The sequence below is a fragment of the Theropithecus gelada genome, chromosome 13, assembly GCF_003255815.1.
Source record: "Theropithecus gelada isolate Dixy chromosome 13, Tgel_1.0, whole genome shotgun sequence".
NCBI lineage: Eukaryota > Metazoa > Chordata > Mammalia > Primates > Cercopithecidae > Theropithecus > Theropithecus gelada.
Genome location: NC_037681.1, coordinates 69,231,600 through 69,259,513, shown reverse-complemented (window position 1 = coordinate 69,259,513; position 27,914 = coordinate 69,231,600). Strand labels below are relative to the sequence as shown.

Genomic DNA, 27,914 nt, shown 5'->3' with positions numbered 1-27,914 from the left:
CCAGCAAGATTGATGCAGAAGATGGGTGATTTCTGCATTTCCAACTGTGGTACCTGGTTCAACTCACTGGGACTGGCTGGACAGTGGGTGCAGCCCACAGAAAGCCAGCTGAAGCAGGGCGGGGCATTGCCTCACCTGGGAAGCACAAGGGGTCCAGGGATTTCCCTTTCCTAGCCAAGGGAAGCTGTGAAAGACTGTACCTGGAGAAATGGTACACTGCTGCCCAAATACTGTGCTTTTCCTATGGTCTTTGCAACCAGCAGACCAGGAGATTCCCTCCTGTGCCTGGCTTGGTGGGTCCCATGCTCACAGAGTCCAGCAAACTAAGATCCATTGGCTTGAAATTCTCGCTGCTAGCGCAGCAGACCTGAGATGCTGGAGCTTGGCGGGGGAGGGGCATCTGCCATTGCTGAGGCTTGAGTAGGTGGTTTTATGCTTACAGTGTAAACAAAGCTGCCAGGAAGCTCGAACTGGGTGGAGCCCACCACAGCTCAGCAAGACTCACTGCCTCTCTAGATTCCACCTCTGTGGGCAGGGCATATCTGAACAAAGACAGCAGCCACAGTCAGGGAATTATAGATAAAACCCTCATCTCTCTGGGACAGAGCACCTAGGGGAAGGGGCAGCTGTGGGCACAGCTTCTGCAGACTTAAATGTCCCTGCCTGACAGCTGTGAGAGAGCAGTTGTTCTCCCAGCACAGCGTTCAAGCTCTGATAACAGACAGACTGCCTCCTCAAGAGGGTACCTGACCCCCATGTAGCCTGACTGGGAGACACATCCCAGTAGGGGCCGACAGACATCTTATACAGGAGAGCTCTGGCCAGCATCCGGCAGGTGCCCCAATGGGACAAAGCTTCCAGAGGAAGGACCAGTCAGGAATATTTGCTGTTCTGCAGCCTCTGCTGGTGATACCCAGGCAAACAGGGTCTGGAGTGGACCTCCAGAAAACTCCAACAGACCTACAGCTGACGGGCCCGACTGTTAGAAGGAAAACTAACAAACAGAAAAGAATAGCATCGACATCAACAAAAAGGGCATCCACACCAAAACCCCATCCATAGCTCACCAACATCAATGATCAAAGGTAGATACAACCACAAAGATGGGGAGAAACCAGAGCGGAAAGGCTGAAAATTCCAAAACCCAGAACGTCTCTCCTCCTCCAAAGGATCACAACTCCTCATCAACAAGGGAACAAAACTGGTCAGAGAAGGAGTTTGATGAGTTGACAGAAGTAGGCTTCAGAAGGTGGGTAATAACAAACTTCTCCAAGCCAAAGGAACGTGATCTAACCCATCACAAGGAAGCTAAAAACCTTGAAAATAGGTTTGGCGAATGGCTAACTAGAATAACCAGTGTAGAAAAGAACACAAATGACCTGATGGAGCTGAAAAACACAGCATGAGAACTTCGTGAAACATACACAAGCTTCAATACCCAATTTGATCAAGTGGAAGAAAGGATATCAGTCATTGAAGATCAAATTAATGAAATAAAGCAAGACGACAAGATTCGAGAAAAACAGACTGAAAACAAACGAACAAAGCCTCCAAGAAATATGGGACTATGTTAAAAGACCATATCTATGTTTGATTGGTGTACCTGAAAGTGATGGGAAGAATGGAACCAAGTTAGAAAGCATTCCTGGATATTATCCAAGAGAACTTCCCCAACTTAGCAAGGCAGGCCAACATTCAAATTCGAGACATAAAGACAACACCACAAAGATAATCCTCCGAAAGAGCCATCTCAAGACACATAATTGTCAGATTCACCAAAGTTGAAATGAAGGAAAAAATGTTAAGAGCGGCCAGAGAGAAAGGTCGGGTTACCAACAAAGGGAAGCCCATCAGACTAACAGCGGATCTCTCAGCAGAAACCCTACAAGCCAGAAGAGAGTGGGGGCCAATATTCACCATTCTTAAAGAAAAGAATTTTCAACCCAGAATTTCATAGCCAGCCAAATTAAGCTTCATAAGTGAAGGAGAAATAAAATCCTTCACAGACAAGCAAATGCTGAGAGATTTTGTCACCACGAGGCCTGCCTTACAAGACCTCTTGAAGGAAGCACTAAACATGGAAAGGAACAACCAGTACCAGCCACTGCAAAAACATACCAAATTGTAAAGGCCATCGATGCTGTGAAGAAACTGCATCAACTAATGGGCAAAATAACCAGCTAGCATCATAATGACAGGATCAAATTCACACATAACAATATTAATCTCAAATGTAAATGGGCTAAATGCCCCAATTAAAAGACACAGACTGCCAAATTGGAAAAAGAGTCAAGACCCATTGGTGTGCTGTATTCAGGAGACCCATTTCACACGCAAAGACACACATAGGCTCAAAATAAAGGGCTGGAGGAAGATCTACCAAGCAAATGGAAAGCAAAAAAAAGCAGGGGTTGCAATCCTAGTCTCTGATAAAACAAACTTTAAACCAACAGAGATCAAAAGAGGCAAAGAAGGCCATTACATAATGGTAAAGGGATCAATTCAATAAGAAGAGCCAACTATCCTAAATATATATGCACCCAGTACAGGAGCACCCAGGTTCATAAAGCAAGTCCTTAAAGATCTACAAAGAGACTTAGACTCCCGCACAATAACAATGGGAGACTTTAACATCCAACTGCCAATACTGGGCAGATCAATGAGACAGAAAATTAACAAGGATATCCAGGACATGAACTCAGCTATGAACCAAGTGGACCTAATAAACATCTACAAAACTCTCCAACCCAAATCAACAGAATATACACTCTTCTCAGCACCACATCGCACTTATTCTAAAACTGACCACATAATTGGAAGTAAAACACTCCACAGCAAACGTAAAAGAATAGAAATCACAACAAACTGTCTCTCAGACCACAGTGTAATCAAATTAGAACTCAGGATGAAGAAACTCACTCAAAACTGCACAACTACATAGAAACTGAACAACCTGCTCCTGGATGACTACTGGGTAAATAACAAAATGAAAGCAGCAATAAAGATGTTCTTTGAAACCAATGAGAACAAAGACACAATGTACCAGAATCTCTGGGACACATTTAAAGCAGCATATAGAGGGAAATTTATAGCACTAAATGCCCACAAGGAAAAGCAGGAAAGATCTAAAATCGACACCCTAACATCACAACTAAAAGAACTAGAGAAGCAAGAGCAAACAAATTCAAAAGCTAACAGAAGACAAGAAATAACTAAGATGAGGACAGAACTGAAGGAGACCCACACGAGACACAAAAAACCCTTCAAAACATCAATGAATCCAGGAGCTTGTTTTTTGAAAAGATCAACAAAATAGATACACTGCTAGCAAGACTAATAAAGAAGAAAAGAGATAAGAATCAAATAGATGCAATAAATAAATGATAAAGGGGATATCACCACTGATTCCACAGAAATATAAACTACCATCAGAGAATACTATAAACACCTCTAGACAAATAAACTAGAAAATCCAGAAGAAATGGATAAATTCCTGGACACATACACCCTCCCAAAACTAAACCAGGAAGAAGTCGAATCTCTGAATAGACCAATAACAGGTCCTGAAATTGAGGCAGTAATTAATAGCCTACCAACCAAAAGAAGTCCAGGACCAGATGGATTCACAGCCGAATTCTACCAGAGGTAAAAAGAGGGGCTGGTACCATTCCTTCTGAAATGATTCCAATCAATAGAAAGAGAAGGAATCCTCCCTAACTCATTTTATAAGGCCAGCATCATCCTGATACCAAAGCCTGGCAGAGACACAACAAAAAAAGAGAATTTTAAGCCAATATCCCTGATGAACATCGATGCAAAAATCTTCAATAAAATACTGGCAAACTAAATCCAGCAGCACATCAAAAAGCTTATCCACCACAATCAAGTTGGCTTCATCCCTGGGATGCAAGGCTGGTTCAGCATACACAAATCAATAAATGTAATCCATCACATAAACAGAACCGATGACCAAAACCACATGATTATTTCAATAAATGCAGAAAAGGCCTTCGACAAAATTCAGCAGCCCTTCATGCTAAAAACACTCAATAAACTAGGTATTTATGGAATGTATCTCAAAATAATAAGAGCTATTTATGACAAACCCACAGTGAATATCATACTGAATGGGCAAAAACTGGAAGCATTCCCTTTGAAAACTGGCAAAAGACAAGGATGCCCTCTTTCACCACTCCTATTCAACATAGTAATGGAAGTTCTGGCCAGGACAATCAGGCAAAAGAAAGAAATAAAGGGTATTCAACCAGGAAAAGAGGAAGTCAAATTCTCTCTGTTTGCAGACGACATGATTGTATATTTAGAAAACCCCATCATCTCAGCCCAAAATCTCCTTAAGCTGATAAGCAACTTCAGCAAAGTCTCAGGATACAAAATCAATGTGCAAAAATCACAAGCATTCCTGTACACCAATAAGAAACAGAGAGCCACATCGTGAGTGAACTCCCATTCACAATTACTACAAAGAGAATAAAATACCTGGGAATCCAACTTACAAGGCATGTGAAAGACCTCTTCAAGGAGAACTACAAACCACTGCTCAACGAAATAAAAGAGGACACAAACAAATGGCATTCCCCACTTAATAAATGGTGTTGGGAAAACTGGCTAGCCATATGTAGAAAGCTGAAACTGGATCCCTTCCTTACACCTAATACAAAAATTAACTCACGATGGATTAAAGACTTAAATGTAAGACCTAAAAACATAAAAGCCCTAGAATAAAATATAGGCAATACCATTCAGAACATAGGCATGGGCAAAGACTTCATGACTAAAACACTGAAAGCAATGGCAACAACAGCCAAAATTGACAAACGGGATCTAGTTAAACTAAAGAGCTTCTGCACAGCAAAAGAAACTATCAGCAGAGTGAACAGGCAACCTACAGAATGGAAGAAAATTTTTGCAATCTATCCATCTAACAAAGGGCTAATATCCAGAATCTACAAAGAACTTAAACAAATTTACAAGAAAAAAACAAACAACCCCATCAAAAAATGGGCAAAGGATATGAACAGACACTTCTCAAAAGAAGACATTTATGCCACCAACAGACATACGAAGAAATGCTCATCATCACTGGTCATCAGAGAAATGCAAATCAAAACCACAAAGAGATACCATCTCACACCAGTAGAATGGCGATCATTAAAAAGTCAGGAAACAACAGATGCTGGAGAGGATGTGGAGAAATAGGAATGCTTTTACTCTGTTGGTGGGAGTGTAAATTAGTTTACCCGTTGTGGTAGACGGTGTGGTAATTCCTCAAGGATCTAGAACTAGAAATACCATTTGACCCAGCAATCCCATTACTGGGTATATACCCAAAGGATTAAGACACATGCACACGTATGTTTATTGCAGCACTATTCACAATAGCAAAGACTTGGAACCAACGCAAATGCCCATCAATGATAGACTGGATAAAGAAAATGTGGCACATATACACCATGGAATACTATGGAACCATAAAAAAGGATGAGTTCATGTCCTTTGCAGGGACATGGATGAAGCTGGAAACCATCATTCTCAGCAAACTATCACAAGGACACAAAACCAAACACTGCATGTTCTCACTCATAAGTAGGAGTTGATCAATGAGAACACATGGACACAGGGAGGAGAACGTCACACACCAGGGCCTGCTGGGGGGTGGGGGTGCTGGGGGAGGGATAGCATTAGGAGAAATACCTAATGTAAATGATGAGTTGATGGGTGCAGCAAACCAACATGGCACATGTATACCTATGTAACAAACCTGCATGTTGTGCACATGTACCCCAGAACTTAAAGTATTTAAAAAAAAAAAAAAAAGGATACATGGGAAAGTTAGGAGAAATAGAACATTGAATCTGACAAAGCCTGAAACATCCAACATGAAACATCCAACATCCTGCAGAGACCTGAAGTTGCAGTCAGGTTTCAGGGATAAATGCAACAGCATTCCAACTACTGTGCTGCTCTCACAGGGCAACTGGTTATCCCATCACAGAAGGGGCAGTCCACGACACCACTAACCTACTCTAGCAGCTGTTATTTATCCAACAAACATTGATTGAACCTATCCTGTATACCAGGCACCGTGGTGAACAGACTGTAGTAAGCAAAATAGCTCTGGACCTTGCCCTTAACCAGATGACAGTCACATAAGGGAGACAACAACAAACAGGCAAAGCAATAAACAGGCATGTCATTTTACAATGAAAAAAGTTCTAGAAAAATGGTGAGCAAGGTAACCCAGTTCATTTGTTTGTTTATTCATCCATTTATTCACTAACTCTTATGAACCCATACTCTGCAGTAGTCACTGGATTAGGCATCAGAGAAATGGCAGAGAATAAGAAGAGATAAGCACTTCTGCCTTCATCGAATGGGGAAGACAGACAAGGATCATATAAGTAAATAAAATATGTAGTCATCCAAATGCTATCGGTTGTAGAGGAGAAAACTCATTTGGTTGTCGGGAAAGGAGTTCTGGAGGGGGGAGTACTATTTTAAAGTGGATGGTGAGGGAAGACTATCCCGAAAAAGTGTCGTTTGAATGAATACCTAAAGGAAGTAAGAAAGCAAGTTATGTGATTATCTGCAGGAAAAGTGTTCCAGGAGGGGGAACAGCAAAAGCAAAGGCCTGAGACAGAATCTTGCCTTGTGTATTTGAAGAGCAGCAAGGAGGCCAATATGGTAGAGTGAGCAAAGAAGGGAATCATAGAATATAAGGACAGCGACGTGGCAGAGAGCTGGATCATGGTGGGGGCTATGGTCACTATATGGACTTTGTCTTTTCTTTAAGTGAGATAGGGAGGCTTTGGGGGTTTGAGCAAGGGAAGGAAATGAGCTGTCCTGGTTATTCTTCATAATGTAGATCCTGCCAAGATCAACTCATGACTCTGTCTACTTTCTATTTCCACCAGTGTAAAACACAAAGTCTGTCTAATTTCCTAGCTCCTGTCCCTATCAGCCCCTCACTCTCTATTTCCTAACTCCTTCCTGCTATCCACTTTTGACTGTCTACTTCCTATTCCTGCCACTGTGGAGCCCTGACTGTGCTAGTTCCTAGCTCGCACTGTCAACCCCTGACTTCATCTGTTTCCTAGCTCCTGCCACTGTCCAGTTCTCTGTCTACTTCATAAGTCCTGCCACTATCGACCTCTGACTCTACTTCCTAACTCCCACCACTAAAATTCCTACATCTTTCTGTTTCCTAACTTCTGCCACTATCAATCCTAACTCCCTCTAATCTCCACTCAACCCTATAACTTCTGTTTACTTATGACTTCCACTACCTTGTGGCTCCTGCCCACTGCTTTCTCTGCTCTCAAATTCTGGCAACCTTATCCTAGGGGTCTTTTTCTACATGTATCATATGCAAAGCACACCAGACTCCAAATCTTGTAGGTTGACTGAATACTCTTCAGTTTAGCACATCCTGTAGGCAGAGCTGTTATAGCAAGTTGTCCATCTACTTGGTCACTAGACAAACAAAGAAAGCTGCCTCTGGCTCAGGTGCAAAACACAACCAAGCCACTGTGTTCCCAAGGCCCCTGCATGACAGTATTGGCTTGAAGAGATGCTTGGTTAGCTCCTTAGAAGTGACTGTGGGCACTACAGATCCCTACACTCTCATGTCCAAAACAGTAGCACCAGACCTAGGTCTCTTCCTTCCCAAGAGGTTGTTCTCATTATACCCCTAGGATTTGAATCGTATCTAAAAGCATCCACTCCACCCTTACTCAAAAAGTATTTCTCAAACTAGTGTGTTACTAAGACTGAAAACTCACTATCAGAGGTTCACTCCCTTATAATGAGGCCCTACCATTTCAAAGAACCTAATTTTAAATTTACTCACTCACAAGACAAACAAAAAAGCCACCAGATCTTCAAAGAGCTCAATCCCTAACATGTCTGAGATAAAAAACCCTATAAAGCAGAATGAGAACCCTGGTTACCTGAATCAATAGGGACACAAAAGCAGGAAAGTCTGAAGCCCCTGGGACAAATTTTGCTGCCTTAATTTTTCCACTGAGGTCCTACAACATCATCATTCCATGTCATCAAGTTCATCTTCCATCGGTCACCTATTGTTCCCCTCCCATGTGCTGAACACCAAGTCTTGGGGATGATTGCTGAGGGGAGCTGTGCTGCTAGAAAAGTTTTGTGGGGCATCAGCAGCAGCCACTTAGAAGATGAGCAGAATTGTTTAATTCCCATTGACTCTTTTCTCCTAACACTTAATGTGTTTAGAATTTTCTTGGACATTGCCTCAAGTCTAGTAAAACCAAAGAGTTCAGGACCTTGTTGACAAAGCCTGACCTTTCCACACAGTTTGACTTGCAAGGTTGTGTTTGCTTGCTTTGAACAGATGAATCAAGTTTGCATTAGAGAACATGCATTCTGCTTTCTAGGTAGATGATGGCTAATGCCACATAGCAGCTCTTAATAAGGTAACCAGCCTATGCTTCATGAAAACCTCTCCTGCAGGGCTTAATCAATCAAAGACTGAAGCATCTGAAGCCCTGAATAATTTCCCCTGGGGTAGAGCACAAAAGCTGATGTAACTGCATGTGCTGGCTGTCACATAAAGCAAGTGGTTATTTCACTTCTGCTAAGTGGAGAGAAGTAGAGGAAGAGAGAGGGTGGGGAAAAGGAGTTGGAAGAGGGGAGAGACAGAGAAATGCTAATAAATGTATGGTAGGTGCAAGGAGTTATACTTAACCTTGAAAAAAATAATGAGGCAGACATGAGAAAAAATACAGAATTGCTTTTTTGAATTCAGATCTTAGTGAGAGTAATTGAAATGGAGAATTAAGGGGAAAGCAAGATGGAGAAGATTCCTCAGTGCCTATAATGATAATATTGTTGAGGGGAGGTTCCATTCTCTGAATAAAATGTATAAAATAAATAAATAAAAAGCATTTCTCCCCTTTATTGTTCAGGGATATTTCTTCCACCAAATTGCAGGCCCTGCCGAGCTATGGCCTAGAGTCCATTCAGACGCTAATTGCCACGTCATCCTATTCTCTAAAAAAATTGCCATCGAGAGAAAAATTTGCCAATCTCCTGGAAGCCACGCTGACTTACCCCAGCCACTGCTGTGCTTTTAGAAACTTGCCAACAAAAGAGTAAGTAAAAAACAAAAGGTAAAGCCTACCCAAGCTGTGGCCGAAATTCAGATTCCAAAATAGTCAATGAGTAGACAGCTCCACTCCCCTTCACTCCCTGCCTTCTCACCCAACTCCATAGACATGGGGTCACTTTCAAATAGATAAGGAGAAAACAAACTGTTCTGTTTCCTTGTGGAAACTGCTGCCAAATAGTTGATTCACCCTGAAGTTAGAAGACCTTCGTAGTCAATTCTGGGTATACTGAATTAGAGTCCATTTTAGCATTTGCAGAACGGAGTACAAAACTGGCATCTCAAAGGATTTGTTCTAATCCTTATCAGAGAGCATCATTTTTTTAAGCAGAGGAAGAAGCTTCAGGATGGCAAAACTTACCTAATGTTTTAATCTTTAATTTAAAAATGGACACAAAACACTACAGAAGGTTTTCAAAACTATTTCTCTCCTAGTAGACAAGCATCTTCCATTTCAGAACAGAATTACAGCTAAAGATAAGCTTAGTATGGGAACAGAAAGGGAATGAGCTCCTGGATGGTTTGCATCCAGTGGTCGGTATCGTACTGATTCCGTTCATCCAGGGTCGGGGACACGGTGGCTGAATTTCATTCTTTCCTCAGAGCATTGTTTTCCGACTTTTTTTGACTGAGATGCATAGTAACAAATACTTTTGTATTGCAACCCAGTACATGTCACATATGTAACAGAAATAATGCAGAGTGATACTTAACTGTTTAATATGTAATATGCTGATATTTTCTTGTTTACTCTATTTTATGCTTTTTTTATTTTTAATGCCAGTCTTGATGCACTCTATTGCTTTCATGACCCACCAATGGGTCACACAACTTACAGTTGGGACAACACTGCCCTAAAGCGTTATTATTGTAGCCTATGGAGGTAGGCTCTATTCAGTTAATCAGATAAGGCACTAAGAGAGTGACACCAGATGCTGCTGTCTTTGTTTGGAATCAACCAAAATGAATTATTTATAATCAACCAGTATGCATTATTTGTACCTCGCATATAGGAGGTTCAGCTCCACCTGAGGCTTTTGGGATAGCTGAGAAGATAAAAACACTTGCTGTATTCAGAGAGTCATGCAGCATTAACTGAGCTTCAAAAACATTAACTGAGCACTCACTATGTTCCAAACACTGTGTGAAAGCCTGAAGGTACAAAGATAAGTCACAGACAGCTGTATGGGGGCAACACACAAGACAGCCAATATTTAAGTCCAACACAGCAAATGTTATGACAGATCTGAGAACAGAACAGAGTGTTCTGAGAGCACTGAGGAAGAGTTTGTTAATGGTAGCAGGGATTATGGAAGGCTTCCTGAGGGAAGTGATTTAGGCTGAGTCTTGAAGAACAGGCAAGAGTTGTCTAGACAGAGTGAGAAAAAGCAGGCAAAGAAGATAGAATGGCTCATATGAAGACACGAAGTCAAGAGACAGTAGATGAAACTCTCTCAGAAAAAGTGAAACATGGACACATGGAGGAAGATGAAACCGAAGAGGAAGCCAAGGAGATGTAGGCCATGATGATCTGAGGGCCAGGCCCAGCTGTTTAGAGGATGGGGAGCCATGAAGACTTTTAAGCAAGATTACTCAAATTTGCTTTTATAAAATACCACTTTGCAGCAAGGAGGACGGTTTAGAGGTGAGCAAAACTGGTGAGAGACCAGTTAGGAAAAGGATAGAGATATTGGTTTATGATAAAGCTGATTCTGGATACCCACATTTTGTGGCAAAGAAATCACATCCCTTCCTGAAATTACTAGCATGTGAAAATTTTAGTTCAGGGATTTTTATTCCAGTAGGTGAAAGAGAAAAAATATTCCTGCAAGGAATATTGGAGAAGAAGAATACATAGAAACGTCCAATTTGAATTGCCTCATTTCTCCTTCCTCATCAGTAAAGGTTGAGGCCCTCACAGCCTGCTCTCTTTTCCCATTTTTCTTTTTTTCTTGGCAGGGGTAAGGGTGTTGGTTATTTTCATTTATTGACCTGACTAATGGGTACATAGCTGATCATTCTGTGAGAAATCACTGAGCTGTACATTCATGTTTTACCTGCTTTCTGTGTGTTACAATTTAATTTTCTGATGTTTTACAAATTGCTATTACAATATAAGTCTATTTGAAACTTATGAAAAGGAAAATAGGCAAATGTCATATATCTTTTCTGGTTGTGGCCTTGTACCCCACTGCCCTCAGGGAACCTTGATCTGACGTCACCAAGTAGCCTTTTGGAATTAGCCCCTTCTGAGCCTGTCCTTTTCCATCATGTCCAAATTCTTAATGAATGCAGTTGATAAACCTTGTAATAATGTATCAACAGCATGATAGTTCTTGCATAGAATATGCATGAACTGTGTAGAAACAATGCATTGTCCCATCAGAGATGATGCAAATTTCATTCTCTAGAAAAACAAAGACTGACTGTCATGAGGATGCCATCAGGGCAGTGAATATGAGGAGAGAAGAAATAAGAGACAATCAAGGGCATTTGTAATTATGAAGAAACCACTGTTTTTTTTTCTGTAGATCTCCTCTGTGGACAACCATTATTTTTTTATTCAACTTTTACTTTAGTTACAGGGGTACATGTACCAGTTTGTTACATGAGTATATTGCATCCAGGAAGTGAGCATAATACTCAATAGGTAGTTTTCAACCCGTGCCTCCCTCCTTCCCTGCCCCCCCTCTAGTATTCTGCAGCACCTGTTGTTCCCATGTTTCTGTTCATATGTCCCCAGTGTTTAGCTCCCTCTTATAAGTGAGAACATGCAGTATTTGGTTTTCTAATCCTGAATTAATTCACTTAAGATTATGGCTTCCAGCTCCATCCATGTTGCTGCAAAAGACATTATTTTTTATGGCTGCATAGAATTACATTGTATATATTAACCACATTTTCTTTTTTTTTTTTTTTGAGACGGAGTCTCGCTCTGTCGCCCAGGCTGGAGTGCAGTGGTGCAATCTCTGCTCACTGCAAGCTCCGCCGCCTCCTGGGTTCACGCCATTCTCCTGCCTCAGCCTCCCTAGAAGCTGGGACTACAGGTGCCCGCCACCACACCCGGCTAATTTTTTTGTATTTTTAGTAGAGATGGGGTTTCGCCGTGTTCGGCAGGATGGTCTCGATCTCCCGACCTCGTGATCCGCCCGCCTCGGCCTCCCAAAGTGCTGGGATTATAGGCGTAAGCCACCGCGCCCGGCCTGTACCACATTTTCTTTATCCAATCCAGGCACCCAGGTTGATTCCATGCCTTTGTTATTGTGAATAGCATAGCAATGACCATACAAGTGCATGTGTCTTTTTGGTATAATGATCTATTTCATTGGGTATACACTGAGTAATGAGATTGCTGAGTTGAATAGTAGCTCTGTTTTAAGTTCTTTTAGAAACCTCCAAACTGATTTCCACAGTGGACGAACTAATTTACACTCTCATCAACAGTGTATGAGCGTTCCCTTTTCTCAAACTGTAAAAATCCTAGAAGAAAACCTAGGAAATACCCTTCTTGACATCAGCCTTGGCAAAGAATTTTTAGCTAAGTCCTCAAAAGCAATTGCAACGAAAACAAAAATTGACGAGTGGGACCTAATTAAACTACAGAGCTTCTGCACAGCAAAAGAAACTATCAACAGAGTAAACAGACAACCTACAGGATGGGAAACAATACTCACAAACTATGCATTTGACAAAGGTCTAATATCCAGAATCTATAACAAACTTAAACAAATCAACAAGCACAAAAATAAATAACCCCATTAAAAAGTGGGCAAAGGGCATGAATAGAACAGCATTTTTTCATATGTTTGTTGGCTGCTTGTATGTCTTCTAAAGAAAAAATGCTCATCATCACTAATCATCAGAGAAATGCAAATCAAAACCACAATGAGAAAAACAACAGATGCTGGCAAGGCTGTGGAAGAAAAGGGAATGCTTATATCCTGTTTCTTTACTCATTTGTATCTCCCTTAAATTCCATCCCTAGGTAAGTGCTCCCTCAGGTAAGAACAGGCCTCATTTTATTTTATTGGTATTTCTCCAATTTCCATAGGCTAAACTTCTTAGAGGGAAAGATGGAGGAGTAGGGAGCACCCACATATGTTTCTGCACATAAGAAAAAATAACCTGAAATTCACATCATGATGTCAGGTCCGGCATCTTCAAATCCTTACAAAAAAAAGGTGCCCAGTTATAATTCAAAACCATGAACACAGAATGATTATTTGTTAAGGTCAATGTGGAAAGGAGAGTGGTAAGGAGCAAACCTTAATATACCATAAAAGTAGCTTTTATAATCATTTAAAAATCATTGATTCAATATGACAAATTTAAGTTTTTTCATCTCTAGTGCCCACACAAAATGCTTAGTATTCAGAAGCATTTTATCTAAGCTGGAAGCACTCTAATGACAATTCAGAAGCCTTTACTGTCTCCTCAGGAAGCATTTCAGTTAGGACAATGGTGCAGAACAAGATGCTGGTGTAATAGGTAAAGAATTTGCATGAACAAAGCATAAATAGATGCACAATCAGGTTTAGCTTCAAGACCAAAAGCTCAAATGCTTTTTTTAACCTCTTCTCTTTCAGACAGAATTTTTCACTTTCCATTTCTGAAAACTTTTCCAAACAATGTGAAAGCACAGTAAGGAAACTGAATAATAAAACATTGTAAGTATTTGCATGCAAGGAAACTCAGAAGTCATATCTTGTTCTGTGTGTACCTTATTATCAGCATCAATTTTTTCTTTTGATACAGTCTTGGTTGGGGAGCGGTTGCAAAGCATCTTTAAATAGTTTTAAAATGGGAATTTTTTCTTTGCAAATGACATCAAGTTGATCAAGCATCTCTTTCAACTGTTTAAAAAACTATTTTAAAATGTTCCTTAATATTTATTCTAAAATTATATTAAAGCCTCCTCAAAAATTAAAACTTTGCAGGTATTTTGATGTCACCAAAGGCTGATATAACTGATAGCTTCATTTGTAAGAATTTCCCCTAGTCACATGGTCAACATTCCACAAAGATTAACTAATTGCAAACGTGGCTTAAAAGTAGCCACTTCCCTTAAAGGAGACTTAGGCTACCTCAACAACTATGCTCCTGGGCTTAAAATTAGTCTTCATGGTATCGCTAACATACACTGGATGGAAGCTACATAGCTGTTTTACTGACTAACTTTTAACACTTTTCTGCTATAAATGCTGACTGCCTTGGCATTTCACTTATCTTCAACTGTAAAACAGCATGCCTCAGAAGATAATCCCAGTGTCCCTATGGCACATTTACTAAGATTTAGATTTTATTATGCCCCCATGAGTCCTCCAGACTACAAAACTAGAGGTCCCTCTGAGATACTTTGCCAATCTCTTTCTGAAATTTTCTCTTCTTTTCTTTTCCTATCAGTCTCCAAGTTAGACAAATGCTTCAGGGTGATGTGGTAGAATGACCCTGGACTTTGGGGTTCCATTCCAAGGATATGAATCCTTGGAAGTAACCTTCCTGTAACACTGAGTATCACTGGCAAAATTTATCTTTTTTGAGACCTTTCTCCTCATCTGTAAGGAACAGCAGAAATACCATTTGGCTTTCAGAACCATGAGAATGAAGGAAGTTGCTAAGCAATGTGACAACACCAAGGGTAAATAAGTATTACTGTCTCCTTCTTTTCCTTTTCTCGCAGTAGGTCTGGCACCCATATCCTCCAGTGGCCTTTTCTTCTCCCTTCCCACCATCTTACTCAGTATTCTATCAGTAACCTTCTATGTAACTCTTTTGTAACCACATGACTTTATTCTTATCAACAAGAAAACATTTATGGGTATAGTTAATAATAGCACCAAGGAGTGGTTTGAGGGGAAGGAAGACTTCAAACCATCCTCCATATAATCCTCACCAGTCCTCACCGTAAACCTTCCCAAATGAGCACAAACAACCTTAAGTTTGCTATGCTATCACTGCTTTAAGACAAGTCCCTAATCTCTAGCATCTTCAAAACTAACCGAAATTAACATAAAATCTAAGTACAAAGAGCATTCTCCTTGTGAAAGCATTTTATGCTAAATCTCCTACCTCCTGCCTCCCACCAGATAGCCATTCCTCAGTGCCTAGAGTTTAGAAATTCTGCAGCCAGCCGCTAAGCCTTACCTATTCTCCCCTAGATAATGCATCCTTACCTCTATGGCTGGCCCCATTGTCCTCCTAAAATTCCCATCTTTTCTCCTTTCTTTCTTGTGACTGGAGCAGCCGTACTACAGCTCTCCTTCCTCTGATTCAATATTACGAAGCCCATGTGAGTCCATTCATACTCACTGTATAGCCTCCAATACTAAAGACAGCTCCGTGCTGGGCTTTGTCAATAAGCGTGATGCTGCCCTCAGGAGCCATCCCAGGACACAAACGTAAGTAACGGCAGGTGGGCATTTAGTCTGAAGAGAAATCACCAGGGAGAAAAATTGCTAGACATATGCCCAGTAGGGCAAAAAAAAGAAAGGACAAAGGACCAGACAGCGAGAAGAAGTGAGAAAACATGTTTGACCTCTTATTGATATAAATTTAATCAGAAATCATGGCAGAATTTTTAGAAGTTTTACAATAGTGCTTCTAAGAACTGAAGTAGTTTTGAAAAGGGGAAAGGAGTAAAGGAAATCAGGAACAGTTGGAACGTTTTCACCTAATTTAACAAAGGCTATTATTTTCTATGAATCATCCAGAGAGCTTACTTAAAATGCAAAATCCTGGGCTCTGCCTCTAGAGATTTTTTATTCAGGGTTTGGAAAGCCAGGAGTCTGCATTTTAACAAACACCCTGGTGATTCTGATGGAGCTGGTTCAAGGACCACACTTTGAAAAACAATGAGAGTGAAGTTAGGGGAAAGGTCTCTGAACTGTGGTTATGAAGACCTCATGCTGCTACTGTCACTATCCCCGAGAGACCTTGGACAAGTCCTCCTTTAATCTTGGTTTCCTTACCAATAAAATGAAATGATTCAATGAGATGGTCTTTAAAAACCTTTTTTTTTTTGAGACAGAATTTCGGTCTGTCACCCAGGCTCGAGTGCAGTGGCACAATCTCAGCTCACTGCAACCTCTGCCTCCTGGGTTCAAGCGATTCTCCTGCCTCAATCTCCCAAGCAGGTGGGATTACAGGTGCATGCCACCATGCCCAGCTAATTTTTGTATTTTTAGTAGAGACAGGGTTTTGCCATATTGGCCAGACTGGTCCAAACTCCTGACCTCAGGTGATGTGCCTGCCTCGGCCTCCCAAAGTGCTGGGATTACAGGCATGAGCCACCGCGCCTGGCCTTAAAACCTTTCTAATGCTAAGAAATTAATGATCTATTTTCTTTAATAGTTCTTTATAACCATCTTCCCCCTTTAAAGATTAAAAAATGGTAATTATATTTATGTCTATGAGAAGAGGACAAACAAATGTGCTGGTTATAACAATATTTAATAATAAAACACGGGAGGTTCCTATGCGGTCTTCTGTACATAGCAGCAGCCCTTCTCTAGTTCCAAATTGGGCTCCACAATACTCGAACATATTTTCAGAGTCCCAGGTCACAGATTTTTTTCTTTTTTAAAATCTGTGTTCTTTCCCTTCAGTATTGTATTCTTCCAATTTATTATTTCCTCCACTCACTGAACTAGGTATGCACTTAAAATACAAAACATGAGAAGTTAGCTTTCGAAAGTACAGAAAAATATCCTTTTAGTGTGTTAGAACCATAAGGTTCCTCATGTATTATACAAAAATGTATTACAAATACATATATGTAATGGCCTTGACAGAAAAAATATGCCCATTTCTCCAGTTCCTAAGATTGTATTAGCAGAAGATAGGTAAAAACAAAAATGTTTGTTGAGCCTACATGCATCATGCTGTGTGCTCACTGTCCCTGTATCCTCTCAATTCCTTTCAGAGCTAGAATCATCCTGGTTTAGAATTATTCACTCTACAAACATTTACTGAATGAACACTCTGAGCCAAAACTGTGCAAGACACTGGGATTTCAGAAATGAGTAAAACCTAGTCCTCTGTTTTCAAGAAGTGAATAGACAATTAAAGAAGATAGACATGCATCATCACTTAATTGCAATATGTTTTGATAATTGCAATTGCACTAAGTTCAGCTCTGGCAGGAGGATAAATAATACTTGGGGAGTATAATCAAGAAAGCCTTCATAGAAGAGCTTATCTTTACAGATGAGGAGGAATTCACCAGAGAGGTGAGGAAAGGAAGAAAATTCTAGGCAGAAGTATGTACAAAGACAGAAGAGTGAAACAGTAGAACTTATTCAGAGAGCTACAAGTCATTTTATGTGACCAAAGAGAAAGTTGCCCAAGGGATCTGCAAGAGCTAATTTTAAGAATCCCTAATATTGATTGCTTCAAGAATTATTCTAAACATTCTACATGTATGAATGCATTCAATTCTTAGCACAACTGTAACATAGAAGGTATGATTATTATCCCTACTTGGCAAATAAAGAACTTGAGGCACACAGATATTAATTAACTCTCCTGGGATTACACAGTCTGTAAGAGCCGTGCTAGAACTGGGTCCTGGAAGTCTCGCTCCAGAGCCCATTCTCTGAATTCTGCAGCACTACTGCTTCTTAGAGATGAGGTTGGAGAGATAAGCAGAACCCAGACCAAGGAGGGCCTTGGAAGTCATCACAATGAGTTTGGATTTTATCTCATAGCCAATGAGAGCCTGGGGCAGGTTTGAGTTCAGTAAGTGAAATTAGTAACTTTGTATTTGGGAAAGGCCGTTCTAGAAGGAACATACAGAATGGACTAGGGAGAGGGCTAAAATTGGAGAAAGGATATCAGGAAGAAAACTAATTGCTCCATAAGAGAGGACAAAAACCCAGGCCGGGCACAGTGGCTCATGCCTGTAATGCCGAGGCAGGTGGATCACAAGGTCAGGAGATGGAGGCCATCCTGGCCAACATGGTGAAACCCCATTTCTACTAAAAATGCAAAAAATTAGCTGGGGGTGGTGGTGTGTGCGTGTAGTCCCAGCTACTCAGGAGGCTGAGGCAGGGGAATCATTTGAACCTGGGAGGCAGAGGTTGCAGTGAGCCGAGATTGTGCCACTGCACTCCAGCCTGGTGACAGACCCAGACTCCGTTTCAAAAAAAAAAAAAAAGAGAGAGAGAGAGCAGAAAGAACCCTTAACTCAGGAAGTATCAGTATCAGTGGGGTTGGAAAGGAGTGGCAAAGGAAGGACTGTTCTTTCAGTAGGGACAAAGTACCTCTTAAGCCTCCCTCTGTCTTTGACTCATGCCCCTAAAGAGCAATGTTTTCACCATCTCTTCCTCTTGTTCACAACTATATTCTTCCTCTGCTCCTAAATTTCTAATAATCTATCCTTGGTTTCTATTTCTCGATTGGACTATTTGATTAGCCAGGGACTTAAATGCAAACAAGTCCACCAGTAGCGAATGACTTTCAATAACATGAGCCTTCCATTTGTGTTCTACTACATGCAAACAGCTTGGTAGCAGTTTGGTTGGCAACTAAATGAGAGATAAATAGCTAAGAAAATGACAAGAAAGGATTATTTTAGATTTACCAAGCATACATTGTCTTTCTAAACTTGTTTTCAAAAGAAAATCATCCTTTGTAAACAGCTTCATTAACTTTTTGCATCAATGTTTTATATATATGTATATATACACACATATGTGTGTATATATACACAACATATTTACATATATACACACGTGTATATACATATATACACACATATGGGTATATATGTATATATGCACACATGTATATCTATGTATATATACACACACATATGTGTATATATGTATGTATATATGTGTAAATATACATACATGTGTGTAGATATGTGTATATATAGTCTAATGGCTTTTCATTCCCTTCTTAAGGAACTCCTACATCAAATCAGAGTTATCAAATAATTTAACAAACGTAAGGCTGAGGGTATTATGGATTTGTTTGCTTTTGTTTCTTTGGCTTTAAAGAAACATAATTCTTGAATTTTTTTAATACTCAGAGAAAATCTCTTACATCAAGCCAATAATTCTTCTTACAGTTATTCTGCCATGCTTGCTGAGAGTGAACTGAGTGGCTGGGACTATGAATATGGTTTCTGCTTACCCAAGACACCCCGATGTGCTCCTGAACCAGATGCTTTTAATCCCTGTGAAGATATTATGGGTTATGACTTCCTTAGGGTTCTGATTTGGCTGATTAATATTCTAGCCATCATGGGAAACATGACTGTTCTTTTTGTTCTCCTGACAAGTCGTTACAAACTTACAGTGCCTCGTTTTCTCATGTGCAATCTCTCCTTTGCAGACTTTTGCATGGGACTGTACCTGCTGCTCATAGCCTCAGTTGATTCCCAAACCAAGGGCCAGTACTATAACCATGCCATAGACTGGCAGACAGGGAGTGGGTGCAGCACTGCTGGTTTTTTCACTGTATTCGCAAGTGAACTTTCTGTCTACACCCTCACCGTCATCACTCTAGAAAGATGGTACACCATCACTTATGCTATTCACCTGGACCAAAAGCTGCGATTAAGACATGCCATTCTGATTATGCTTGGAGGATGGCTCTTTTCTTCTCTAATAGCTATGTTGCCCCTTGTGGGTGTCAGCAATTACATGAAGGTCAGTATATGTTTCCCCATGGATGTGGAAACCACTCTCTCACAAGTCTATATATTAACCATCCTGATTCTCAATGTGGTGGCCTTCATCATAATTTGTGCTTGCTACATTAAAATTTATTTTGCAGTTCAAAACCCAGAATTAATGGCTACCAACAAAGATACAAAGATTGCTAAGAAAATGGCAATCCTCATCTTCACCGATTTCACCTGCATGGCACCTATCTCTTTTTTTGCCATCTCAGCTGCCTTCAAAGTGCCTCTTATCACAGTAACCAACTCTAAAGTTTTACTGGTTCTTTTTTATCCCATCAATTCTTGTGCCAATCCATTTCTGTATGCAATATTCACTAAGACATTCCAAAGAGATTTCTTTCTGTTGCTGAGCAAATTTGGATGCTGTAAACATCGGGCTGAACTTTATCGAAGGAAAGATTTTTCAGCTTATACCTCCAACTGCAAAAATGGCTTCACTGGATCAAATAAGCCTTCTCAGTCCACCTTGAAGCTATCCACATTGCACTGTCAAGGTACAGCTCTCCTAGACAAGACGTGCTACACAGAGTGTTAACTGTTACATGAGCAACTGCATTATCGAATTGTTTTTAAACCTATACAAAAAAAATACCTGTACCAGTAATTTTAACACAAAGGGTTGGATTTAGGGAATTATTTATTGTTAGGTACATTGGGCAAGAGACCTCTACCTAACAGAAAGTGTAGTCTATGACCACTGCCATACTAAAAACTATTTGTCATTGCTATAGGGCATCAATACCCAAGTTGGGAGCATTTAGAAATCTTTATAGAAATTTTGCCACAGTAATTTTGTTTGATGAATCTATTAAAAAAAATGAGGAGGTATTTGGCATAACTTTTTTGCATTTTTATAATTTGTATGGCATTCTATAAAAATATTAGTTCATAACAGATCAGAAATTTAAAATAACTGGCCTTTTTCCTCAGGTAGTTTGAAAAACGCACTCTAGAGATGCACTGTCCAATCTGGTAGCCACTGGCCACATGTGGCTAAATTAAAATTAAATAAAATGAAAAGTGTAGTTTCTCAGTTGCACTAGCCACATTTCAAGTTCTCAATAGCTACATGTGACTAGTGGTTACCATACTGGACAGCACAGACACAGAATATTTTCACCACCACAGAAAGTTCTATTTGTTCTATTATAGAGACTTTTATCTATCCCCTATCTGGATTCTACTTATTTATAATTTAAGGTAAACATCTAAAAGCACATTTCAGCCTATTTGCTTAGTGAAACATTAAGCTGTAGACTGTAAACTCCTCGTGAGTAGGAACCCTGTCTCAGTTCATTTTGTTTTCCTGCTTCCTACCTCAAGATCTTGGCAATGGTACACTACAAATGTGCTGAATTAGAATTACTCTGAAGTTATGAAACATATAATGAAAACAATTTTTTTCTAGAGCTTATATTTTTATTTGAATGAAATAAAATGTTTAAATATTTAAAAATAATTAAGTTTCATCTTTTCTATCCTTTGGAGAGTATAGGAAAATACATTCAGTATTTGCTAGAAGATATTTTTACTTATTAGAATTGGTTCTTATAGGACAACAAAACTATGGTTTTAACTACAGTGTTTTTTGTATGCTCCTTTGACTTTTTTAAAGTAACTCTCATTGAAAGCTAATTCTATACCAAACATCTTGATAAATGTTATATAATTTAACCCATTTAATCTTCATAAAACTCTATGATGTAGATATTATTCACATTTTATAGGAGAGCAGAACCTACAATTTGTCAACGTTCTCAAAACAAATAAAAGTTCCAACTAATAGAATTTAAACTCAAAGCTCTGATTCAGGACCCCAGCCTCTTAATCACTGTATTTTACTGATTCCCATATTGGTAAAACAGTCATCTAAGAGTTTAATATGCATTCAAAGTTCCTTAAATTTTCCCCAACATTTTATGTTTTCAAATGTGCAGAAAAATTGAAAGAATTGCACAGTGAACACCCATACAGCACCACTTAGGTTCAACAATATTTTACCATATTAGCTTCATTACATATATATGTAATTATCCATGATTTATCAATTCATCTTATTTTGGATACATTTCAGAGTAATTTGTAGACATCAGAACTTAGCCCTAAACATTTTAGCACTCTTACTACTAACCAAGATATTTATTTACATTTCTAGATAAAATTTACATAGAATGAAATGGACAAATCTTAAGCATGCCATTTAATGAGTTCTGAGAAATGCATACACCATATGACCCAAACTTCTCTCAAGGCATAGTAATATAATATCATCACCCTCAGAAAGTTCCCTCATGCCCCTTCCCAGTTAATTCCTGACCCCCAGCCCCAGAGGGAAGGATGGTTTTTTATTTTTTCTCCCACCAATTAGTTTGTCTGTCCTAGAACTTCAAATAAACAGAATCATATAGTACATACTCTTTGTATAAGGCTCCTTTGACTCAACCCAATGTATTTGCTACTTATCCATGTTATTGCTTGAATATTGCTGATTAGTATTACATGGTATGAATAGAACATTGTTTCTATTCTTCTATTAATGATCTGTGCTATTTCCCATTTTTAGCTCCTTTGAGATTTTATGATATAAATGTATAGACATAACTAGACACTCTACACATCCAATCTGTTTTCAATCCTTATGCCACTGTGCAAAGTGATTCAAAGGATCATAACATTATAAATTTTATAAAATCTCTTCTCTGTATTGTGTTTTTCACATTTCTGACTTTTCTGCTGCATAACAAGTTACTTGTCTTTATTCATATGCAGGCCTCTCTCGTAAGCTAGTGTTCCAAAATTTGTCTCAGCAATATAAAAGAATACCAATTAGTCGTGTTGCTGTATACCTAACACAAACTTTCTGATTCATATATAAATCCCAGAACCAAAACAGCTAAGAAAGCAAAAAAAGCATAAAGGAAAAAAAGGGAAATAAAATCTATTCTTGTGGAGAAACTTTACACACTCAAATGCAGTTTGAGACCAAGCTACTTCTACATATACTCTGACAATAACTTGCATAACCTTTGCACAAAAACTGATGTTTATTTTCTACACTATAAGTTTTAACACATGGAGGTACAGTATATTGTCTTCCTCATTCTCATTCCCATATTCTTCAGTTGCTAAGATCTACCAGTTATTCTTCTGAATTGTCTTCTACACCAGTTTATATTCCAGGGCCAGGCATGGTGGCTCATGCCTGTAATCCCAGCACTTTGAGAAGACAAGGCAGGAGGATCACGTGAGGCCAAAAGTTCAAAATCAGCCTGGACAACATAGTGAGACCCCATCTCTACAAAAATTAAAATTAAAAAATTAGTCAGGTGTGGTGGCAATGTGCCTGTAGTACCAGCTACTCAGGAGACTGAGATAGGAGAATCACTTAAGCCCAGGAATTCGAGGTTGCAGTGAGCTATGATCATGCCACTGTACTTTAGCCTGGGCAACAAAGTGAGACCCTGTCTCAAAAAAAAAAAAAATTCCCATGTAAATGTAAACTGAAAAAAAATTGTATTCTTATTGCCACACCCACATCTCAGATCATTTTCCCCTTACTCCTGGAGTATCTCCCTAATTTTTATTCCTATCCAATCTTTCCCATGTCCATACTCTCATACCCACTACCACTGATTAATCGTCATAAAATCCTCTTTTTTTTTTTTTTTTTTTTTTGAGACGGAGTCTCGCTTTGTCGCCCAGGCTGGAGTGCAGTGGCCGGATCTCAGCTCACTGCAAGCTCCGCCTTCCGGGTTTACACCATTCTCCTGCCTCAGCCTCCCGAGTAGCTGGGACTACAGGCGCCCGCCACTTCGCCCGGCTAAAAATCCTATTTCACCTTATTATATACATGCAAAAAAAAAAATCCTGAGCAATTCATCAGACCATAAATTTACATTTTAGAGCTTAGCCTAACATTCAGAGAGTCCTAACTTTATTTCTACTGATCTACTTTAAATCTACTAACTGTATTTCGTGCTGATTTTCTACATGAAACAAATTGTTCTAATCACTTTTCCCTAGCCATGCCGTATGAATCTCCATGCTGGAGCCATGCCATTCTTACTGTCTGAACACCTTATCCCTTACCTGTCCTTCCCTGCATCCTTTAAGGCCCTAAAACAACCACAGGTTTATCTTTTTTATCTTTTTTCTTAAAACAAAACAAAACAACCAGAGTCTCACTCTGTAAGCCAGGCTGGAGTTCAGTGGTGCGATTATGGCTCACTGCAGCCTCTACTTCCTGGGTTCAAGTGATCCTCCCACCTTAGCCTCCCAAGTAGCTGGAACTACAGGAGTGCACCACCATGTCTGGCTTTTTTTTTTTTTTTTTTTTTCTTGTAGAGATGGGGTTTAGCCATGTTGCCCAGGCTGGTCTTGAACTCCTGTCTTCAAGCAATCCTCCTGCCTTGGCCTCCCAAAGTGCTGAGATTACAGGCATGATCCACCATGCCCGGCCTTTTTTTTTTTTTTAAATTAAACTCTCCTTACTTTTTCCTTAATCTGCTATAGTCAAGACTCTTCCTTTATCCAAAATAAAGTAGGACACAAATAATATACAACCCACAGTGATCTCTCTCTTCGGACTTCTTTAGCATTTGTCCTCTGCGTCACGCATTTGTCTCTTACCCTACACTGCTGGGTTAATTATCTTTACAAGTACACCTCTTATTCACCTATGATAGGAGTTTTTTTAGTGGTACACTCATCTCTGTTTCCAACTATATCTAGAGTCTTACACATCATAGATGATTCATAATTTTTTAGCTGATTCACTTTTATAACTGAAAATAAAATTGTCCTACTTAAGAAGCATTTCCTATATGAGACAGTCTCATAGAAAACATGTGTATTCTTATTCTGTATAATCTCTCATTATGTATTTGATGATTTTGATACCTAAATCATCAAAATGCAATACTCGATAAATTTATATTTCTGTTTTGTATTTTTTAATTAATATTTGATATTTTCAATGGTAGGCTGCAAAATGGCTAAGAGGGGTTAATTCATCTGGAATAACTCATCTAAATTTACAAAATGATTTTAAAAGGCAATGGTATTTTTTCCTCTATTTATAACATTTTCTGTAAAGGGCATGATTTTGGTTTCCTCAAACTGTAGTGAGTCCACATGTAATTAAGAATCTCTGTCACAAAGATTTCAATAAACGTGTTTATAATTAGAAATAATGATTTCCTCAAAATGAGCAATATTTTTATCTTTTTCTTCCCCTATGAGTTATTACCTAGGGCTTTCTACTCATAATTTACCCTTCTAGTTATAAATCACAACATTCCCACTGGCTTAGAGTGTATTTACCTGAAAATCAGGATAATATTAACCTACTAATATGAGTCAAAATAAAATCTCCCATTAAATCCCCTCCCTTTTTACCCACCACAATTAACTGATGCTACTCACTCTAAAAGTTATCCTTTTTCCTACACAATCTAAGTGACTGAAACTGAGTGTGTCAATTAGATTTCTTGCTCCTCTATGGAGTCTGAGCTATAGAGGTGATTATTTACATATATTACAGCCATGACTGAGGTGTTCTGCACATTGAATAAAATAGGTAAATGTACCAGACAAGGTCAGTTGGTCAGTCCCTAAGAGACTAACTGTGCAAACTCAGCAAGATCTTCTTAGTCTACAGAGAGAAGAAGAAAGTATGCAAGAAAGAGCTACAGCATAGGCCAGGTGTGGTGGCTCACACCTGTAATCTTAGTACTTTGGGAGGCCAAGGCAGGCAAATCACTTGAGCTCCCAAGTTCAAGACAGGCCTGGGCAACATGGCAAAACCCTGTCTCTACAAAAAATACAAAAATTAACCAGGCATGGTAGTGCCTGTAATGCCAACTACTTGGGAGGCTGAGGCATGAGGATCTCTTGAGCCTGGGAAGTGGAAGTTGCAGTAAACTGAGATAGCACCACTGCACTCCAGCCTGGGTGATAGAGCCAGACCTTGTCTCAAAAAAAGAGAAGGTGAGGAGAAAGAGGGGGGGAAGGGGAGGAGAAGGGGAGGAGAAATGGAGGGGAGGGGAAGGGGAGGAGAAAGGGAAGAGAGGGAGGGGAGGGGAGGGAAGGGCTAGGGGAGGGGAGAGGAGAGGTGGAAAAGAAGGAGGGAGGGAGGAAGGGAGGGAGGGAGAAAGGGAAGAAAGAATTACAGCATGCTAACAAAAACACTTGAGAAATTCTCAAAGTATACTGACATAGAAATTTCTCTACCTATAAAAGAGCTTAGAAATGACATTTACCAAGAGATTGTCTTTATAAGAACTTAAGAAACTTAGAGTATTTTGTTATAAAAATGCAATAGGAAATGTTTACCTTGGACATAATAAAGATGTTCCTGAAAGGAAAAGTAATATGATATCAAAACCAAGTCTCAGGTAAACTCTCCTGACTTACAGGGCTTAAAGAATAATTTTCTCTTTTAAAATGAACTAGTGTCTCACTCTATCTTTACTACACAGGTTAAAAATGTAGGTAGTGAAATCAATTTAGTGGGTCAACACGATCAATTTTTTTAATGAAACAAAACAGAATCAAATAGATGATGCTGGGAAGGCTATCATATGCTAAAGGCATGCATAATTTTCTGAAACTTTTGTCTCATTTGTGTTATGTGTGTCAGTCGACATGCAAATATATACTGAGTTGTTAAACTGTATTTCTTAGTGTAGATTCAGGCCAAAAAATGTTAAAGTCACTGTTCAGATGACTTCTCAAGAACTAGGATTTTTCCTAGCATTATCTGAGACTAATAAAAAGGTAACAGATCCAAAATAATTTGGTGATCTCTTAATTATCTCTGTAGTCACCAATAAAACTATGTAATTGGTTTATGTTAGCACACAAGGAAAATTATTATTGTTTTGTGATAAGCATACATTTAAATTGATTTTTTGCATTTTTAAAAGATGAGGGGCATGAGAGCAAGCAGAGACACAAATGGAACAACCATGACTTAATCTTTAATGATAAAATACACTACACAAAGAGGCCCAATATAATAACAGTATGTGTAATATGCCATTTAAAAAATCACCAAAGTAAAATGAGATTTTAAAGTTCACAGTGAAGAAGAGGAAAAGAATTTTAGAAACAAATACTATTGCCTCCCTCGGGCACTTGAACCAACACATTAATTCCCAGCTCCCAAGTGTGTACACCATATCAATAAATTCAGCCCTTAATTTGCAATAAAATTTGCCTGGGGAAAATACAGAATGACTGGGTGGGCCTGAAAGAAAACAGGAAGAAGACAGTACACTTCTCACCTGTAATCCCAGCACTTTGGGAGGCCGAGGCGGGCGCATTACGAGGTTAGGAGATAAAGACCGTCTTGGCTAACACGGTGAAATTCTGTCTCTACTAAAAATACAAAAAATTAGCCAGGCATGGTGGCGGACACATGTAGTCCCAGCTACTCGGCAGGCTGAGGCAGGAGAATGGCGTGAACCCGGGAGGCGGAGCTTGCCGTGAGCCGAGATCGCACCACTGCACTCCAGCCTGGGCAACAGAGAGAGATTCTGTCTTCAAAAAAAAAAAAAAGAAAGTACACTCCTCAGCCCTGGAGTGGGTACATTTCAGAGACAGATGCAAAGGGCTCTCTTTTTACTTTCCATGTAGAGAATACAGACATTTCATGGAAGGCAACACTCTTGAAAAGAACGCACAGCTCCTGGGAGTTCTCAAGATCCAGAGAAGGATCTGGAATAGCACTGGTAATAAGGAAAAGGTCAATCACTTTTGGATGAAGGTCAATCACTAAGGATGAAGAGGGTCTAGTGGGAGAATACAGCTGGGGACCAGCCCACTCACTAGTACGAACTGAATCCTCATGCGGCTGCCAACTTTAGGCCAGAGACAATACCCCATCCATGTTGCCCAGGGCTCAGAGGAGATCCATCCAGATTTCGAGAAGATATACCAATAGCTGAGCCTCTTGTGTAGGACACAAAAGTGTTGGAAAAAATTAAACTCCCCAATAGGGTTGCTTTCCAAAAAGATTTGGGGAATTTGCCCTGTAACCAGTCAGATCCAGATATCGAATCCTTAAGG

The 27,914-nt window shown here is 39.6% G+C and overlaps 1 protein-coding gene across 1 annotated transcript in view; it reads left to right on the top strand.

Annotated features, from left to right (window-relative positions):
- Positions 1-21,303, top strand: part of LHCGR (luteinizing hormone/choriogonadotropin receptor) — a 62,892-nt gene extending 41,589 nt beyond the window's left edge. Inside the window, exons 9-11 of the mRNA XM_025354275.1 lie at positions 8,955-9,140; positions 13,741-13,821; positions 19,227-21,303. Coding sequence (XP_025210060.1) covers positions 8,955-9,140; positions 13,741-13,821; positions 19,227-20,379 — 1,420 coding nt within the window. The 3' untranslated portion in view covers positions 20,380-21,303. The remainder of the gene's footprint in view (positions 1-8,954; positions 9,141-13,740; positions 13,822-19,226) is intronic.
- The last annotated feature ends 6,611 nt before the right edge of the window (positions 21,304-27,914 follow it).